The sequence below is a fragment of the Populus euphratica genome, unplaced genomic scaffold, assembly GCF_000495115.2.
Source record: "Populus euphratica unplaced genomic scaffold, PopEup_1.0 scaffold269.1, whole genome shotgun sequence".
In the NCBI taxonomy this organism is placed as follows: domain Eukaryota; kingdom Viridiplantae; phylum Streptophyta; class Magnoliopsida; order Malpighiales; family Salicaceae; genus Populus; species Populus euphratica.
This window is the reverse complement of record NW_011500150.1, coordinates 263,696-284,553: the sequence shown is the minus strand read 5'-3', so window position 1 is coordinate 284,553 and position 20,858 is coordinate 263,696. Positions and strand designations below refer to the sequence as shown.

Here is a 20,858-nt window from a genome sequence, read left to right as displayed (position 1 = left end):
AGATTTTCCATTTTTTAACAAAGTTTCAATGGAGTTTCCCTATAAGAAAGCTCTTCCTAAAATTTTTGTATCCTGGAACAACAAAAATACTCCACATTTTCATTTGAACATTTATCGACTGTCATAAATAAAATCATTAATGGCCTTAGCTAACCATTCAATCCTTCCTTAAAAATTAATTTCACATTAATCATATGGATGCATGGGTTCAAACATGAATATACTAGTAGAAGGATGTCTGGTGATCAGTTTCTTGCACGGTTTGACAAATTTGGTAGACGTTAAATGCATTAAATGCACCTGCAAAGGGGATGATCATAGCAGTTTTTCCGGAAAAATAAGGAAGATAATGAATAGTGAACAAACAACACGTCGTCTGGTGCCCCTTTTTTTTTAACTCAAAATGGCACTGTTTTAGGTTTTAAATGGGGATTTCTCTGGAGTTCAAAGCAATCCTCAACTTTTGATTTTATGCAATTATACCCTTAATTGACCCAAACTTTTGATTTAATGCAATTACACCCTTGTCAAATTTCAATTGGAATCCCAAAGTTACGCACATTTTACAATATCGTTCTTAGTCTCGGATTTTATCAATTTAGCCCCTAATTTATCATTAAACTTTCAATTTCTTCAATTTTGCCCTCCGGTTTTTCTCAATTGAGACCCCCTTGGTTTGTCGTCTATTGCATAATGGTCATTGGTTTTGGATTTTGTCAATTTAGCCCCTAATTGACCCCAAAACTTCAATTTTCTTGTAATTTGACCCCTAATTTCAATCAATTAACTTGGTAAAAATTAAATTTGGTTTCTTAAAATTCTAATCTTCTCAATTAAGCCCAAATTAGGCTCTCAAACTTAATTTTTCACCAATTAAGCCCCAAATAAAATTAATTTGACCCATTTAAAGTATAAGTAAGTCTTTGCACTTAATTAAATCCTTCAATTGGACCCAAATTAATTCTTAAACATAATTAAAATTTAATTTGGCCCATGATTAAATCAAATTAGACTATTAAAAATTTAATTATGTCATTGGACTTAATTTTTATGCAAATTTATCCAATAATCATTTAATTTGACCTTGAATTTGTATTTTTTATTCGTTTTTGGGTATAATGGGGTATAATTAGGCCTTGAATTTCCTTAAAAAATTACAGCTTGATTTTCTGCTTTGTTTTTTTCACGTTGCCAATCATTATTTAATTTTTTTATTTTTATTTTGAAAAAAAATAAATTTTTAAAAAATAATCCAATTGAGTTATGAAAGTTATTACTTAATGAAATGCTGTGTTTCAACCTTTTTTTTAATTAATCGAAACCTAGAATGACAACAGTCATTTTTTTAATTAATCGAAACCTAGCCCCCTTTCTCTTGCATTTTCTTGATTTAAATTTGGGCACCAGCATCTTTTAAAAATGTTGTATATATTGATGTTCAAGTTGGTCCGAGGATAGCCCTTTTTTTGGAAAAAGGAAAGAAAAAAGAAAGTAGAGAAAGGAATGGTGCCACGTAACAATAGATTTGGCGGTTGAAACTTGGCTTTTCAGTTTTGGGATCATCAAACTGTAACCTCTCATTCTTATTCTCTCCAAAAAAAAAAAAAAAACAGATATATACATTCTGCGTAGTCAAAGGAAGAAACAGAAGAAAAAGTCCTGTAATTTTTAGAATAAAAAACAAACTAATAAAATCATTCGATCAGTACCCAATGACAGCAGTAATATCATCACCAGCTGCAACAGCAACAACAAGAACAGCCATTTTCAACCATGATGTCCAATTTGGAAGGTTTTGTAATAACAAGAACAACAAGAAAGGTTGCTGCTTTCTCTCCGTACATTCTTTTTCACCACCAAAATTGAGTCCTAAACAACCCCACAGAGTTAAGCTTGTGTTTTTAACCAAAGCTGCTGATTCAAGCCAGGCCTCTCCGTCTTCTACTACTGCTGCTTCCAAAACTATTGTCACTGATGATGAGTTCTCTCTTGCTAAGGTATTAATCTTTTTCCTTCTTCTTCTTCTTTTTTGTCTGGTTTTAATTTGTGTCGAATTGATTTCCTTCATTAAATTCGTTGTAAAAATTTAAGTGAAATAGACCCATTTCATGTTTTTGCCATTTTTTTCTAAAGTTGAGGTTTTTACTGTTGTTTATGAAAAAATTTGCGTAAGTAATTGGTTTTTGATTAACTAAAGAACATTTTGGCGTCAAGGGTTGGGTTTAGGTGTTATGGATTTGAAGTTATTGTTTTTTAGTAATTTGTTGCTGTGGTTTGCCAATTTTATCAATTTAAAGTAATGGGGTTACCAAAACTAGAAACTTGTTTCTATGAAAATTGTATAAGAAAATAAAATGCTGATAAATGATGGTTTTTAGGCATTATGTTGGGATTTTTAGAGTAAATTTTGTAATTGTGGTATTTGGCATTGGAAGGCAACTTCCGGAGAATAAACTTAACTATCATTACTTTGGATTGTAAATGAGATTTGTGAAGAGATAAGGAGGCTTTGTAGAATGTTTGCTCCTTCAGGCCTAGAAATTACAAATACTGTTTGATAGGCACGAACAGTTTTCTTACCTTTTTGCGGTTTAAGTCCAAGGTGATATGAGTATTATCATTTGCAATTGCGAAAAGAGTATTTGTTAAGTGCTTGCTGACTAATTCTTATTCCAACTGTTGTATTTTGTTGTTCATTACACTATAAGCGGCAGTTGGGCTACACTCATTTGTTGTAATTGTCAAGTACGTAAACTGTAGTTTTGTTAATAGGTGATCAGAGGTGTTATGTAATGCCATATTTTAAGGATAAGCACTGGTAAGCTTTTGGGTTAGATTCTGTTGCAAGCTTAATCTTGAGAGAACCGATTAGAAGGAAACTCATGTGATTAGCTAGGATGACCAGAGTTCTTCCAGATAACATGAGAACATATTGAATGACAGAAGAATTTGGAAGGGAATGGAGACGAGAAGAGTTAGAGGGAGAGAGAGAGAGAAGAGAAACACGTTGATTGTATTATATTCTGTTCACCTTCTGTTACCTGCATGCTTACAAATGCAGTAACGAAAGTAATTCTAGAATGACCACACGAGGCTCTTGCTAAAATAACACTAACAGAAATGACAACAGAAATGACAACAGTAATTAACACAAGCTGGGCATTGTAACAATCTTATTTAAACGGTGTGTATAAGCTGAAGGAGAATGCCCAAAACATCATCGTTGCCTCAATATTCTTTTGATTTGAATATCTTTATCTTTTCCCTCTACTGTTCTTCCCACTTCGTAACAGATTCCTAGATGCTAACACTCTGACTCCTTTTGTCACATGTGTTGTTCTCTGTTGATCAGATCAGTGATTGTCTTCCATAGTTCAAGGTTAATGGGATGCAGAGTTTGTTTTTGGGGGAGCCATTTATTGTGCATTAAAGTTTTATTGGAAAGCTCCCAGTGATAACTAATAGCCAAACATTCCCCTCATCTTCTCTAGTCTAATCACTTATCTGAATATGCTTTGGCTAAGACTTGATGCATGCCTGCTTGCTGCATGAGTTTTAGGAAACCTGGTGTCCTCATCTATATGTTCTGATTAATGAAATTATAGTGTTTTCTATTGTTTGCAGGTCTCATTTGGTGTTATTGGACTGGGTTTTGGGATTTCGCTGCTGTCGTGAGTTATTTTTCCTTTGATTGTACCTAAGTAATCTAAAGTGACTGCTGGTCATGATTTGTGCTTGATTTACAGGTATGGTTTTGGGGCTTACTTTAACATCCTTCCAGGATCTGAATGGTCGGCAATAATGCTAACATATGGCTTCCCTCTTGCAATAATTGGTATGGCTCTCAAGGTAAAAGTTTTCTTTTCCTCATGACTGGGATTTTATGACACTCATGTCATAGACTATTTATTCTGTATTTTTAATTTTCTTATTGGAGATCATTTGGAGATTAAGGCAGCAAGTATGAAAAATAATGCAGACCTCTTGAAACATATTTGTTATTCGTGTTTGTTTTGCATAAACCTGTTTTCTTAAGTTGATATCTGCCCATGTGTGTCTGGTTACAGATGGTTCCTTAGATTTGCTTTCAAAGGAAGGCTTTAAAAACCATAATGGAGCGCTTAAATTAAATGACATATATGGTTTATTTAAGTGGTATCCTTTTACTGCTGTGCAGTATGCAGAACTGAAGCCAGTGCCATGCTTGACTTATTCCAATGCTGAGATGTTAAGAGAAAAACGTGCCACTCCAATCCTTAAACAGGTATATTCAGCATCTGGACACAGAATGTCGGAAATTAATTTCAATTAGCTCTTTTTCTTATTTATTCTAAGATTTCTTCTAATTAAACTCCTAACTCTAGGGACTTAGCTTAGGAAATCTGATAATATGATTGGACATCTCATCCAGACTTAGTCTTCTCATACTAGGGTGAATATTAGCTTTCTTCAACAAATCTTTCTTAGCCGGTTAGTTTCCATCATGGTATTATTTTGAGTCATATGTTTGACTTTATTCACAATCCCAATTCCATTTGACCTGGTGTGTGGTTAAGGTAAACAGGGACAATTTTTGCTTAATGCTGGACCAATTTTGAAGTCCTAAATTAAGAGCTTCATTGCTCCTTCCTTGCCAATATTTTAGCGTCTCTAAAATTCTGGATTAATGTGCATCAGTATATTATGCTCTGGAGAGTTAAAGATTTAACACGGCATCCTTTTCAGACTTGTAATATATTGTTGGATAATATAATATTCATTGTGAAGTTTCTTCCTGTAATAACGATGTGCTATGTAGTTGTTTTATGCAATAATGCAAAACCTTGTAGCATTTTGCTTTGCTCTTCCATAAAATAGCCTGTTCTTGTGCTGACTGCAGACACCTTTAACAGATGTAGTCTATACTATGATAATGCTTGCACAACTATGAAGCATAGTATATATACTCTTTCACATTTTGAATATAGGGTGACATCTGGAATTACTTCTTTTTTTGTTTCTCTTTAATCAGGTCAGGAATGATGTTATAAGATATCGGTATGGAGACGAGCAGCATTTGGACGAGGCATTGAAACGAATTTTCCAGTATGGTCTGGTATGCTACAAATGACTATAATTTAATAGTACCTGGTGCATGTTTTCTGGATTATCTTTTTGATCGATGAAACTGGATTAATTTTTTCTTAAGAATCATGCTTCCATGTTCTGCAGTGTATGTTCAAGGCAACAAGGCATCTTAGGTTCTACTGCTTACATGTCTTTTTTAATTCTGGTTGTGTACAAAATTTTAGAAAAAAGAAATGTGTATCTGATGTATGATAATATGCGCATTTGAAAAATCTCTTCCTGGTTTTTGCAATATGAATATTCCTAAAACCTCATCTTAGGGAAGAGAATTTCCTTTCTTATACTTGTGAACAAGTGACTAGAACCAATGATTACCGAATTTTTTCTTTTGTTTTTTTCTTTATTATTTTTTGGGATCAGTCATTATAAACCAGGCATTTGTTTCAGACGGCCATGTGGTGTGTTAACTTTAACATTGGCCGTGATACATTAGCTCAAGGACAGTTTCTGGTCACTTGACAAAGTATTGCGTGCATTTGTTTGGTTGATGTACCCATTTATATAGTCTAGTTAATTGATGACAAGGTGAAACCAAATTATTCTCGAAGAATTGAAAAGGAACTTCTCTTACATCTGAGAACATGAATTCTGATATATGATCTGGCATTTTGTGTATTTGGTGCATTTATTTAAAAAGGAGATAATTTATACTATTCATCTTCTTGTAACTTCATCATCATGTGCTTTGCCTTGAATTTCAGGGTGGAGGAATTCCGAGGCGGAATGCACCTATTCTGCAGATGATCCGTGAAGAAGTATGTTCCTTCAATACATATTAAACTCTAAAAACAAAACATGCTGATTGTTGTATCCTACAAGAACTTTCTGATGGACACTGTCATTAGCTGCAACTTCTTGGGTCATATAATTGGAATGCAACTTATGTGGTGGTTCACCAGATGCTTTTGATTGGTCATCTACAAGCATAATTTATTAGTCAAGAGATGTTGAATTGCTTAGAACCCTGAGATTTTGATGTCTGTTTCACTATGCTGCTAGGTTTTTTATGATAGGTGGACGCATGACTTCTTTTTTTAAAATAAAAATAGCCATTTTGTTCCCCTTCTCTCTGACTGACTCCGTAACTAAAATGATTTTGGAGAACTATACCTTGAAACCAGTTGAACCAAACCTTGCCTCCTAAATACTGTTCAGATATGTGAATGAGACACTTTGTTGACTCGTATCTTATCATTTTGATCATATCATACCTTGTCACAGGTCACAGAGGATGGTAAATACTGTCTAGTCCTGGTCTTCGAGGCAAAGGCTTTGCAGTTGTCAGACTTTGAAAAAAGACAGGTAAAAATTGCACGAGGTTCACTAGAAGTTAAGCATTTTAGTGTTTGGTAAAATTCATATATAAAAAAAATATTATAAAGCGTATGTAAGAGTTCTTGGTTGTCTTGAATTCCACCTTGCAATTGCATTTATATTATTAATTTCTGAAGAGATTAAAGAATAATGGCATGCTGATTCTTTAATCTCAAATAATGTTTTCAGGGAAAATTCACTTCATTCTTTGGACCTGATATCACAGCTGAAATTGGTAAGAGCTACATTTATGCTTTGGTGTAAACATATGCTTTTAGAAAGCTTTCAAAGGCAGAAACAGCTTGGAATTCTTTATGTAGTGAATTGCGGAGTCATGCTAATCAATAATGATTTGCAGGGAAAGGAGAAAACAATCTATACGAAGTTCAACTTATTTCCAACTTAAACACCACCGCATCACCTTCATGAAGTGCTTCGCGATATCATCTCGCTCTGCTATCTGCTTGGTCGTTTCTTCATATACATAAACTCCCTTGTGAAAATTTTGTGTAACGATGTTTAGATTTAGTTTGTCAATATTTGTTTTCTTTTTTGTGTAAACCATAACATCTTGGTGAAACATATACATGCTACATATAATCTCAAATGAAAGCCGGAAGTAATTCGTTTTACACAAATCTGTTCTGTAAGCAATATGCAAACCTTACAGGGTTTTCACCTTAAGGTACCCCCCTACATTCAGTGCGAAGATATTGCTAAATTCTAGATGCCTAGCCGCATTGCTCCCTCGTCACCTAAAATTCTTTTTATGATCCTCTTGGCAGCCACCTCTACCGATGTATTGTTAGTTATGGTTTCATCTACTTGAAGTGAACATAAGAATTCTTTAGTGTACCTCTTGCTTGCTAACTCTTTTTCTTTCTGCAACAAAAGCAATTCATGCAGAGTATACTGAAGCTTTTGCGCATGTGTTTTCAGAAAGAGTCGAATGAGATTGCAATGTAATTTCTCATTTTCTTAGCATAATACAATTCCATGCATAATGGTTCCAATGACTTGCATGACAATTTTTCTGAAGAAAATCAAGGTGCATTGAGCAAACAAGATTATATATGTATATATAGTAGTTTGCGCAATGCTTATGAATTGGCCTGATGCATATTCTAGCAATTAAGTCATTTTTAAAGCAATATTAAACTACTAAGAAAGAACAAAGCTGCTGTGACATAAACAAATCACCGCAAGTCTTCCACTAGTTTAGAGAATCTCAGACACAAATTTAAGGGGATAGAGAGTGTTAGAACTTTCTTTTCTTGTGTTAAAGGATTTATTCATTGATTTTAACTACAAATATAAGATGTAGGTTGTTAAACACGGGAGTTTTATACATGGAACGTGTATAGTTGAAGAAACCGAGACAGGTATATTTTAGAGTGAATTTTATACTTTTAAAATAGAAAATATTGATAAACATACCTCTTTTATCTTTATTGTATATGTCTTTTATGTTTGGAGACAAAAATAATTAAAAAAAAAAGTATTCTTAAAAATATCCCATCAGAGGACTTTTTGAGTTGAATATGGGGTATAGCTGCATAATTGTAATAAAAACAAGAGCAGACATGAAATGAATGACATCTCATTTTCAATTTTTTCTCGATGTTTCTTCATCAATCATATATATCTATTCATCTTCAAACAGGTGAAGGGTAAAATTCTTCCCATGAATTATTAATTGGTTATTTCTATGTGTGTGGAGGAGGAGAAAGAAGAATCTTTCCATTCTAAAGCCGTAAACATATGAGTGCACGTGAACCCAAAAGCTGTCAGCCATTTTCAGAGACAAGGAACAAAACATTACATCAGTAACCAAAACAAAAGACTCATGGAAAAAAACACAACCGACGTAGGACACTGTCTTTCATCTCTGTCCATTCATGGTTGCCGTCAATTAATCCCACCTCCCACGTACAAAATCTCTTCAGAGGAGAATCTTGAAACCCCTTCAATCCAATATACTATTTTACCATCTGTAGCTCTCCTTTTTAGCGCCCTTCCAGTTTAAAAAGAAAATATTCTTCTTTCTTGGTTTGCTCTTCTCCCTTTGCCTTTTTCTCATCCATGACAAGCATCCACCTTGCTTGCTGATGCTGCACCTCCACACTTGCTCATCATTTTTTTCCTGCTTTTCCTCCTTATTACTCTCTCCTTTCGTCGTTTCTTCTTTCCCTCTTGTTCCTTCCACCTGGACCTGCATCTTCCCAAGCAATAATCATATCATACCATTGTGTCATCATCTATATGGTAGCCTTTGTATCTGGTTTTGCCAAATTTGGAAATATTAAGCTACTTCATCAAAAAATTTATTTCTAAAAGTAACAGGAATCTGGTACTTCAGCCTACTTGAGTGTTTTGACTTGTGAATAATGCTATAGAATAATACAGTGTTGCGGGCTAGCAGCTAGGATCAAAACAAGGATAGTTATGTAGCCCAAGTATAATAATGGATTAAAATAAGAAAGACTTCTCTATAATTATTGTCCTACAACGATAACAAATGTGATTATCCTGGAGAGATCTAATGCTCTGAGATTTGATTAGCTCTAACTGAGACTAGGCAAAAAAAAAAAAAAAGGTTACACTCCAGTCTTGACTCACCAAGTCTGAGCTCAACTCTTGCCTTTTGTATAACCTAGCCCCAACCCCCACCCCCTCAGGTGTAATAACAAAGCTTAATGTCTCAGAAACCCTCTACCATGGCTGAATACCAAAAATCTCCTCTCTAACTCTAACAACTAGCCACTAATGTGTATAGACTTATCAAAATGAACATGAGATTTACCATGGAATAAGACTATATGGCTATGAGCACCTGAAGAGCATTACTGTATTAGTCATTATTTTACCAATACCATTCAATTCAGTGTATCACACCACAATACCTAAAGATTGCAAAGACTAAAGAGGTGTCAGTGTCACATTATCCAAACTTGCTTGTACAAGTTTACTACAACAGTGTAATGTCAAGATCCAATAGTGGCGTGTCTTCATTGTAAATGATAATAGCAATCATGTAGAATTTTTGTATCCCATGATACCACTATTTTGTGATCCAGCCCTGAAACACAGGCTATTATGTCCAAAAAGAAGGAAAAGAGGCAGTGAAATGCTACTTTCATTGAGAACCCCAAAGAATCAAAAGTAAAGAAACAAAAAAGAAAAAGGAATTGAAAGCATCTTCAGTGGCACCATATACAACAAAGAGAAGAGGAGCGCTAAAGAACACACGAGGAATTCATGCAAGTGTGATTAAAGAACAAAAGGAGGGAGAAAAGGTAGTGTAGATAATCGCCTTTGAGAATTGATTTTCACTTGTGTTGAACATCCAAAAGAGGCTCTAATTTGCAATCTCTTTTTACCTTGTGAAGTAAATAGATGGAAAAACAAGAAAGCAGGAAAAGAGCTTTTCCTGCCAGGAAAATGTTTCTGAAAATCATAGATGAAACAACTAATGTTAAAATTCTGAAGATCAAAATTTATAGCCAGAGTTATTAAGAAAAGATCATGATTCTGGAAGGGGAAATAGAAGCTAAAAAAAAAAAAAGCAGCAGTCAAAACTTTTGTTCAGAAATGCGAAGGAGACAAGACTGTTGAGCAACAAAAAATTGCCTGTTCTTCAGCTTTCAACCTTGAAATAGTGAATATAAATGAGTATCGTGAACTGAAATTACTTGAAAAACATACCTGTTCTTCAGCTTTCAACCTCGAATGACAATGAGGCGAATCTCCACCTTGTATTTCACATCTCTTTCTCTCTGTAATCGAAGGCGTTGAAGCTGGACTAGGACTGCTTGATGAAGAACTAAGGTCAGGAGGAGTGCTTTGAGTCCCAACATCTCTAGTACTCAACAAGCCCTCCATTGTATTTTCTACAAACAAAAAATCCTGAACCAACTCAAAAACAACCTTTTTTCTCCAATTTCTTTAAAAAAAACAGCAGCAAGTATTCAAATTATAACCTTTAACTGGAAAATGATTAACAATATCATCATGTGTAGCAATAGTAGTAGTCTTTGTATGGATTTGCAGCGAATGATTAGAGTAAACAAGAGGTGCAGACATTGTAATTCTGTTTGTTAAGTTCCATAACGATCTTCCACTTAGTGTTTTAGCTGATAAACACTCCATTGGAACCTCTCCTGAAAGTGGATTACATATATACTTCTCTGCTTCGTTCCATTTGGGATTTAAAGCAAATCCACCTGGTAACAAGCATTCCCATTTGTTATAACACCCTGACCTTGCCTGCAATGCTGCATAAAAGGCGAACAAAAAACAATAATCAAAATCACTAATCGTGACACATAATGCAAATAATTACTCCCATAAAAAGCTTAGTGACTATTTGCATTGTCACTGAATACTAATTACCTTTAAGAGCAGTGGTGAATGAGTATGTTGAAGGGTCAATCTCTTCTGAAAATATTAAGATCGGATGGATTAGTCAATTGATAGCACTAATTAATAAAAAAGAAAAGCAAGTCTTGCTTGGAGAAAAAGGGGGGATAAGAGTGCTAGCAACCTCTTAAGGAGTAGCCAGGAGATGAGGCAGTGCTGGAAATGGTAATGTTTGATCTAAAAGACCTCGCATCTTCTCTAAAACTTCTGATATATGATCCTGAAAACCTTCTTGATCTCGTGTTTTCACGGCTGGTTTGAGCCTTGAATGCCCACTCTCTTAAATTGAACTCAGTTTCGTCTCCTCGCTGAGAAATAGTGTAGGGAGATTGCTCTAATGTGGAAGCCATGAATGAGTCTTGAATTTGCACTCCACAAGTTGAAATATGCAAAGGCTGTAATTAGTTATAAAGTCTTTAGCTAGCTGTACATGTGTCCTTGGCTTCTCAATTGGGTGCAGGTTGTTTTAGTGCAAGAATCTTGTAAGAAATTTACCTGTGCCGCGTCAGCGGATGAGCCAAGCAACAACTTACCATAGACTTCTTTTTTTTCGGATAAAGCACCAGAGTCCGGAATTCAAAAAAAAAAAGATAGCTCATTTGTTTTACATTAAAATCCTGTTTATTTACTAAAAAAATAATTTTTTTATAAAGTAAATTTTAAGAAAGTAAATTATTTTTTGATATTTGATAATATAATAAAAAATAAATTGAAAAATATTTTCCAATATTTAGTTATATCATGAATAATAAGATGAAAAATAACTTATTAATATTTTATTTTTCTCAAGTTTATTAAAATAATGAGGAACAAATCTTATAAATTAAAATTTTGAATAAGAATGAAATTAAAAATATATATATAATTTCATAAATTATCTCAAATAAAATAAATAATAATCAAAATAATAGAAATCAAATTTAAAAATTAAAAGAATTAAAAGATGTAGAAATTAAAATAATAATAATTAATATTTCATAAATTATTTCAAATAAAATAAGTAATAATCAAAAGAATGAGAACAAAATTTGATAAATAAAAATTTTCAATTAAAAAATAATAAGGAAAAAGCAAATAATAATTATAAAAATAAGGATCAAAGTTAATATAAAAATTAAATTTTAAGAGATAAAATTAAAAAATAAATATTGAAAACAATATATATATATAGCAATAAAAAAATTAAGGATCAAATTTGATATAATCAGCAAATAATATGATATGTTTAAATTTTTCACAATTTTCAGAAAGTGTTTTCTACTTAAAATGAAAGGAAAACCTTTTTATGAAAATCAAACTAAATTTTTCTTTAACTAGAAAGTATTTTTTATTAATCAAAAATATTTTTCGTTAACTAACTTTTTAAATAACAAATAAATCTGAAAAAAATTAAAAAATGATTTTTTAAAAACCACTTTTTAAGAACAAACGTAGCCTATATTGTTTAATTTAATTCCCAAAAAAAATAGCATTGCAATTTATTTTTTTCTGTCATTGTCTTGAATCCTCGTATTTGTTAAATCTTAAGACTTTTGAATGATTCATGTAATTCTATGTTATTATAATTTATCATAAAAGAAAAAAACACTTTTGAAAATATGACTCCACTAACTTAATAAATAATTATCACCAACCCATAAGTTTGTATTCATAATATTTTTCATGCTAATAACTTTTTATTATTTTTCTGTAATGATTGGCTAAGGGTCGTTATTGTATTTCCAAAAGCAATAGGTTGACAATCAAGTTGCTATAGTACAAAAGAAAATAAAGGGAATTCAACTTTGTTACTGTGTCACTCTAGATTGGAACAATAAAATTATAATTTTATCCCTATAAACATAAATAATTCACATTGGATGAAAGAGTATAATAGTTTTTTTGTTGTATTTCTCTTTATAAGTTCGTATGTAATTCTATCGATAATTATTTAAAAATATTTTAAAAAATATATTATACAAAACTATAAAATAATTAAATTAACATAAATCAATATTTTATAATACTCAAAACACTTGAAAAAAGAAAAGGAAAATCAATGCAAAAAAATTTGCAACAAATAAATAACAAGAAAAAATAAATTCAACTAAAAAAATTCATATGAAAAAATGAAGTTGCAATTGCTAAAAATTTAAAAATCCTATAAATAAATCAACTAAAAATTGATCTTATATGAAAAAAAAAATCCTATAACAACATTTATATAATTATTAAAAATAAAAAAATATAGTGAAAACAAAAACTCAAAAAAAAAATCTTACTATAATATAGTTGCTGAAGTTAAGAAGAAAAAAATCATAAATTATATTAATTAAAAAAAACTAAGAATAAAATAGAAGGAGAAAAATACATATTTGAGCTTGGAGGAGAAGAGGAGTTAAGAAGAAGAAAAAAATAGATATTGATGTTTTTAACATATAGGAAAAGGAAGAAGAAGAAAGGAGCCTTATTTATTGTGAAATTAGGGATTCTAAACTTTTTATTGGGATGTTTACTGATGGATAATTAAATATTAATATTTTTAAATATTTCATCGATAATATTTAATTTAAATTTTTAATTTAATCAAAAAAATTTAGAAACCGCCAAATATCACCGAAAGCTTTTTAATCCATCAATGATTCCATCTGTAATATTTAATTTAAATGGTCAATTTAATTGAAATTTTTTAGAAACCCTTTAAATAACACTAACAACTTTTTAATCCATCGGTGTTTTTATCTTTAAAAAACAATAATTAACAATGCGATTAGGGAATGAATAGTTCCAGAGCTTTCTAGAAAATATCAACAGATGTTTTATTGGTGATTCCATCTATAATTAACATGATGAACAGTGTTAATATTTTATTAATGAAATTACCTATGAATTTTATCAGCAGAATTTATTTCATCAATAATTCTATTGACAAAAAATAACACATCATCATTTTTTTAATTTTTTATTCCACTGTAATTCCTTCAGTATATACTAAAGGTATATATCTGTTAGTAAAATCCATAAGAAATTTACGGATAAAAATATTATATCGATATTTTTATTTTATTTATTAATTTTTTGATAGTGGAATAAAATAATTATATGGTCTTGAATTAGAATTGTTTTTGGCTTGGGTGAAAGAATGTTTTTATTATTTTTATTTTTATTATTATTATATTAATTTAGGTTTCACTCGACTTTTATATTTTATATATTTAAAAAATATATATTATCATCATCTAAACTTTTTTTTCATGTTTAAAAAAATTCAATTCAGGCCGCGTGGGTGTCATCATCACCAAACAAGAATCTAGCATAAAAAAAGACTACCCTATTATCCGTTGCAATTTTGGGTGCTGATTTTGATGCAGTTGTTAAAGCTTAACTTTAACTTCTTCTTTTTTTCAATAAATTTTTATATTTATAAGATTTCTTTGATTTTCTAGTTTTTATTCTTTTCAATGAGAAAATTAAATGAAACAATAATAAAATGAGAATTGAAAAAATCATGAGCGTAGAGAAAATTGATGTAAAAAGATTAAAAAAAGAAAATGTGAGTAAAAAAATAAAATAAAATAAAATAAAGAAAATAAATAAATAAATATGAGATGGTTATATATCCTCAATTAATTTTTCATTACCTAATTAGCTTTATTGGATAACTTAATCATGCTTAAAGGATATTCCAAATACTTGAAATAAATAAACATAAAAACTTCATTTTAGATAACCAAGAACTTAGCTAAAAAATCCAGCATTTGATGAAGCTTGAAGTACCTAGATTAGGAATCAAAGAACATAGAAAGATTGAATTCTCGAAAATGATCAAAAATAAGTTGTACTTTTACTTTTGAAATATTTTTCTGTCAATATCTTAATTAAGAAAATTGATTATAATAATATAAACTGGTTGCAAAAGTAAAAGAAATCTTAGACAAAAGGGATAAACTAAAGGCTGCAAGTCCAAAAATAAACAAGAAAATAATAAAGCTTATAAAAATAGTATTTTTCAAAAATTTAAATCTAAAATTATATTTTCATCATATAAAAAAATAAAAATGAATATCTAACCATCCAGTATTGATTCTTTTTAATAAAAAAGTAAAGAACTTTTATTTTTTCAATTATAACAAAAATTATAAATATATATAAACCCCAAAACATAAATTATTATACGTATATCTCTAATTAAATATTTTATTGATTTACCATTCCTATAAAAAAAATTAATATTTACTAGAGCATACCTTGCACTTTATAGAATAAATTCATGATGATAAAAGAAAAGATATATATAAAATTTCTAAAAAAAATTAAATTAAGTTCAATAATTGAATTAAAAATTATATATATTTTGATCAAATAAATCATTTAAAACAGGTTTTTTTTAGACTTGAAGATATCTTGTCCCAAAAAAAATATATATATATGTTAAGCTTTTCACCGGGTAAAATATATAATAGATTTTTATCTAGTATATAACAAGGTCGAAAAGGACAAGGGATCATGTATAAAAAGAAAAGAAAAAAGCTCTTTAATTTCTCTCTCTCCATACCGCCTTGATGGAATTAAGCGTTATTGCACCTCCACCCATCGTAGTTGAACATCCGACACCAACCTCTCTTTAACCTTCCCTAGCCACGAAGGGCTGGTATCTCATCGAAAAATTGTTAAAAAAAGCTTGACTCAATGCTTTTTCTCACTGGATTTTTCAACATTGGCGTTAGCTCCTACTTCTCTTCTCACTCATGATTACGCTAGCTCATTCTCAAGCCACCAGTGACCTACCTGCAGCAGCCTTAAAGTCCCCTATAACAGTGTTTTAGCTCGTTCCCTATAACAGTGTTTTAGCTCGTTAAGGGAGAGAATTAATCTCAAAGATCCTAAGCCTAGATCTCCCTCATCAGTTGATCATGTAATGCTTGGCCTTTAGAAGTGGGTTATTGAGATCATGAGCTGCATGATTTGCTAGACACGCATCGAAGGAGTCATCGGAGCAGTCGCGCGCTTGTGGTGAGTATAGTGGCAGTGTGTGGTAGCCACATGCCAAATGGTATTCTTGACATTTGTTAACTATTCAAATCCGTATGCATAAACATCCTGTATATATAACAAGCCCAAGAAAGGAGGAGGGACCATATGCAAAAAGAAAAGAAAAAAAGCTCTCTTTTGCTCTCTATGCCACCTTGATGGGACCCGGTGTTATTGCACCTCCACCCACCATGGTTGAACATCACTAACCTAGATCTCCCTTAACGGTTGATCGTGTGTTGCACAACTCTCCGTGGTGGGTTGATGAGATTATGAGCAACATGATCTGCTAGACACGCATTGAGGAAGTCGTCGGAGCAATCACCGATAGTAAGAAAAGCAGCGGCGTGTGATAGCCACGTGCCAAGGGATATCCTTGATATTTTTCAAGAATTTCGGAGTATTTTATTCTTTTTCTTGACTTACATATTAATTTTAAGCATTTAATTTATGCATGTTTGCATTATTTTTATAAATATTTATAATATTGGGCTCGCCATTGTGTGATATCTTAAAAAATATGATGTTGCTTGCAAGGGGTACATGAAATTAGTGGTTACTTATTCTATAAAGGAATTGGGAGGAAGGTTTTAAAATTTGTATGGATGGTTTAATCTAAGTATGGATTTGTATTTGTTATGTTGTTGTGATGCTTAATATGTTGATTATTTGTTAACATGTTTTTCGTCGAGGGTTCCTGCATTTAATTTATGAATATTTGCATGATTTTTATGAATATTTATAGTGTTGAGCTCGCCATTGTGTGATATCTCAAAAAATATGATGTTGCTGGAGAGTTTCTGAGGGGTACATAAAGTTAGTGGTTACTTATTATGTGAAGGAATTGAGAGGAAGGTTTTAAAATTTGTGTGGTTGGTTTAATCCAAGTATGGATTTATATTTGTTATGTTGTTGTTGTAATGCTTAATATGTTGATTATTTGTTAACATGTTTTTCGTCGAGGGTTCTGCATTTAATTTATGAATATTTGCATGATTTTTATGAATATTTATAATATTGGGCTCGCCATTGTATGATATCTCAAAGGGTACGATGCTGCTGGAGAGCTTGTGAATGGTACATGAAGTTGGTGGTTACTTATTTTGTGAAGGAATTAAGAGGAAAGTTTTAAAATTTGTGTGGTTGGTTTAATCCAAGTATGGATTTATATTTGTTATGTTGTTGTTGTGATGCTTAATATGTTGATTATCTGTTAACATGTTTTTCGTCGAGAGTTCCTCGAGGGTTCCTTGAAATGATTTCTTAAATCATTGTTGATTTGATTTCTTTTTTAAATAACTTTTAAATTCATTACTAAATTATTTAGGTTTATTTCAAGTAATACTCTAAATTATTTTCATCATCATTATGACCTAGTCTTTTTTGTTTTCAAATAGAGCTTTTCAATAGCCTTTCAATTCCTTGTTGAGTTTTTAATATGCATTTCGAGTAGCTTTTTTAATTGTTTTTATTATTGTTGGTAGCCTGGTCCTCATTGTTGTCGAATAGATTTTTAAATAATGATTTTTTTTTTGAATTATTCATGTTTGTTTTCAAGTAGAGTTATGAACTATTTCTAGGATCATTGCTAACCTAGTTCTATTTGTATTTTTAACACGTCTTCAAGTAATATTTAAATTTGGTATTGAATTTTTCTTGCTTAATTTAAATAAAATTCTGAATCTTTTTTTTTATGGTTGTTGATGACTTGGTCCAATTTGTTTTTAATAGAATTCTTGAATAATTTTTCAATTCATTGTTGAGTTATTCTTGCTTGTTTCCAAACATATTTCAAATTGTTTTTAAATTATTTTTAGCTTAGTCCTATTTGTTTCAAACAAAGTTGTAAAATGATCTTCAAAATTAGTTTTTAATTTAATTTATTAAATTGTAATTGATTTGCTTTTACTTGCTTTAAGTAATTCCTCAAAATAATTTTCTAAACTTTTGACATATGTTATGCATATTTTACAAATAACTTTCAATTGGTGCATGCTTTTTCTTATTTTGTTTTGATGTATAGATATTAGAAGAGACAAATTTAAGTTGTTGTGATATGATAGGACTTCATTTATTCTTTATTTTATTTTATTTCAAAATTAACCTTACCTTATTTCATGGTGATCTTCAAATTCTTTCTTGTGTATTTTAGGCACATCTTTGTTTGATCACTTTGTAGTTTGTTTCTAAATTATATTGTTTCTCTTATTAGTTTGATTTTATGTGTTCAATTTGAATATTTCTTTTGGTGTTTTGTGTATTGCATGTGTGTGTTTGTAGAGCCTAAAGGAATGGTTGGTTAATGATGATATTGTTTGGCATTTCAGTATGCACTAACCAATTCTACAATCTAAAAATTAAATAATTACTTGCCTTTAAGCTTGTTTTGCTTTTGTGTTTAATTTTCATATTTGCATAATCAAGTTTTTAGGTTATTGTTTTCTCTAAAATGGATTTTTCAAGCATTATTTATTTGTTTATTCAATCTCATGGACTGTTGAAAAATATTATAATGGATAAATAAATAAAATATGTTTATATATTTTTATTATTGTTGTTATTTACTTTATTTATTTTTTTTACATAACATGTTTGTTTAGATTTGCTTGTTCAAGAATACCCTGATCATAATATGTCAAGTTGCGTCTTTAGTCTATTGAGTTGCCTACCGTCTTGCACAAACAGATTTCCTTTATTTTAATTTTTTTAAGAAAATAAAAATATTTGAATATTTAAAAAAAAATATTTTTTTCTATTCTTTTATTCAAGATATTTATTATTATTATTATTTGAATTATGTTATACTAGTATTTGCTTCTTCTTTTTTGTGTGTATACTAGAATCATTCAACAAATAAAATAAAAAAGGTCCAAGAGATTCCTTGCTTGCATATTAGAATGACCGTCAAAAGAATTACTTTACTGTTAAAAAAAAAAAATTCTTTCTATTGTGTTATGCATTACAAAATTTCAAAGGAATATACTACATCGAAAATTCCTTTTACATATTGATAGCAAATCTGTTAAAAAATTTATATAAAAAGATGTTCAAAATATTATTTCAAAACTGATTTTTGCTCAATGGCAACCTATATTTAGTATTTTTTTTTATTTTGATATAGAACATATATAAAAGAAAATACAAATTTTATTTCTAATTTTCTACTAGAGAATTCCTCCAAAACAAGTCTTGGTACCTCTCAAATTCAAATACAAAGGTAAAGATAAAGATCCACAAACAAATTTTGAATCTTCAAGATCTCTAAAATCTCAAAACCTTACAAAATTGCTTACATCAACAATTTCCTCTGCAAAACTAATCAAATCATGGTATGAAGCAATTATCAAAGAAGAAGAAAAAGAACACTCTTCACAAGTACAACATTAGATAGAATCTCTATCCATTTCACTAGAATTACTTCTAGCTTTGTAAGTTATTAATTAGAAGTCCCCTTAGGAAAAGATCATCTCATCTTGCATACCTATTTTCAAAATCAAAGCAGAATCTTCTTTTTAAAAATCTCTACTTTCTTTAATTCAAATTTTACATTTGAACTATCTCAAAAAGTTTAAAAAAAAAAGATATGATTATATTGAAAAACTAAATTATCAAAATATTTTAACCATAGAAAATGAATTTTTTTTCATCTCAATCCTTCTATTGCAACCACAAAAATCTTCCCTCCAAATTGCTAGTTTAAATTATAAGACTTATCCAAATCTCAATCTTATTACATGACAATACTTCAAATAACATGATCTACTAAATTCAAACATTTCAAACTACAACAAAATCATTCTTAATATGCCTACTCCATATGTATTGTCGCTACACGACAAAGACGCACTTCACCACATGAATATAAGTTTTTGTTACACGACGTCGGGCGACGACTCCACTCCTTTTTTTTTGTTTGTTTTGTTTTTAAAACAAAAGGAATTTAATTTTTTATTTGATTAGGGGGAAATAAAGATTTTATTTGGAGTCGCCATCTAGTAATTTGAGGGAACTAGAAATCCAAAATTAGACACTGGTCCCAGAGATTCAGATACTGGGTTAGTTATGATTAAGGGAAGGTAGACACCACCCTTAAAACATCCTTTCAGAGAAAGGTTTCCTTTACTTGTGTGTTTTTCTTATTTTGATTCAAATGCTATTATATTTTGAGCTTATTTGTAAATTTTTAACATATTTAACGTCGGTCCCTAAAAATAGGAGACGCGTTAAAAATGACATCAGTCCCTAAAATTAGGAGACTTTGTCTAAAATGTCGACGTTTATCTCTAAAAAGGAGAGTTACGTCTGATTTACCAAAATAAATAATAATGGACATAATCCATATTTGGTATTTAAATTTTTGACATCGGTCCTTTTCTGTAAATAAAAGAGACGTGTCGAAAAAATTTATTTTATAAAATAAAAATTATTTTGATATCATTCACAAATAGATATATCAATTCTTGAAAATTGGGTTTTTGACCTATGAACAGTGATATGATAAAATGGGTGTTAAACCCGCGTCGTTATTTATTTTGGTTTTCTTTTGTTTTTTTTTTTCACGCAAAAATTTACAAGTATTTATATATAAAAATATCAAAAAATACCATAAAATATCATAAAAAATTACCTGAGCACCCCTGTATAGGCAAAAGACTGAAATACCCTCGGATTTATCGAAAATTTACGAAAATGCCATTGGACCCGCGGTTACTGTTCACGGGCGAAATTTTCCGGCGAGTTTCCGGCAAAAGATAGTCGAATCTGGTAGATCTGAGGACAAGGATTCTGATGGTGGTGGTCTCGTTGTCCGTTGATGGCTGAGGAGGGAGAATCGACGACTTGAAGGTCGATTGGTCGATGTCGGTCGCGGCCTTTTTCCGGCCGCATTAGCCGGTAACAACGTGTGCAACGGCCGGGGTTTTGCTCAGGGGGAGGCGATGCACAATTCTGTGGTGGGTTCACGGCTTTAGGCTCAGGGGGAGGCGATG

General features: G+C 30.8%; 2 protein-coding genes across 6 annotated transcripts; one reads left to right on the top strand and one right to left on the bottom strand.

Annotated features, from left to right (window-relative positions):
• Positions 1-1,608: 1,608 nt before the first annotated feature.
• Positions 1,609-7,407, top strand: LOC105110924 (uncharacterized). Of its 4 annotated transcripts, none has more exons than XM_011006135.1 (10): positions 1,609-1,997; positions 3,625-3,671; positions 3,747-3,849; positions 4,178-4,264; positions 5,012-5,095; positions 5,829-5,882; positions 6,349-6,429; positions 6,631-6,676; positions 6,800-6,879; positions 7,143-7,296. In XM_011006135.1, exons 1-9 carry the CDS (start codon positions 1,713-1,715, stop codon positions 6,868-6,870), a joined length of 858 nt encoding a protein of 285 aa, XP_011004437.1. In that variant the 5' UTR covers positions 1,609-1,712; the 3' UTR covers positions 6,871-6,879; positions 7,143-7,296. The 4 variants fall into 4 exon arrangements, with proteins under 4 accessions (XP_011004437.1, XP_011004436.1, XP_011004434.1 ...); XM_011006134.1 differs by having other exon boundaries at positions 7,125-7,296; XM_011006133.1 differs by lacking the exon at positions 7,143-7,296 and adding an exon at positions 7,322-7,407 and having other exon boundaries at positions 1,641-1,997.
• A 753-nt stretch (positions 7,408-8,160) lies between these two features.
• LOC105110925 (uncharacterized) lies at positions 8,161-11,318 on the bottom strand. Of its 2 annotated transcripts, none has more exons than XM_011006137.1 (5): positions 10,985-11,318; positions 10,834-10,878; positions 10,422-10,715; positions 10,147-10,331; positions 8,161-8,659 (listed from the first exon to the last, which is right to left on the bottom strand). In XM_011006137.1, exons 1-5 carry the CDS (start codon positions 11,208-11,210, stop codon positions 8,426-8,428), a joined length of 984 nt encoding a protein of 327 aa, XP_011004439.1. In that variant the 5' UTR covers positions 11,211-11,318; the 3' UTR covers positions 8,161-8,425. The 2 variants fall into 2 exon arrangements, with proteins under 2 accessions (XP_011004439.1, XP_011004440.1); XM_011006138.1 differs by having other exon boundaries at positions 8,161-8,653; positions 10,985-11,317.
• Between the last annotated feature and the right edge of the window lie 9,540 nt (positions 11,319-20,858).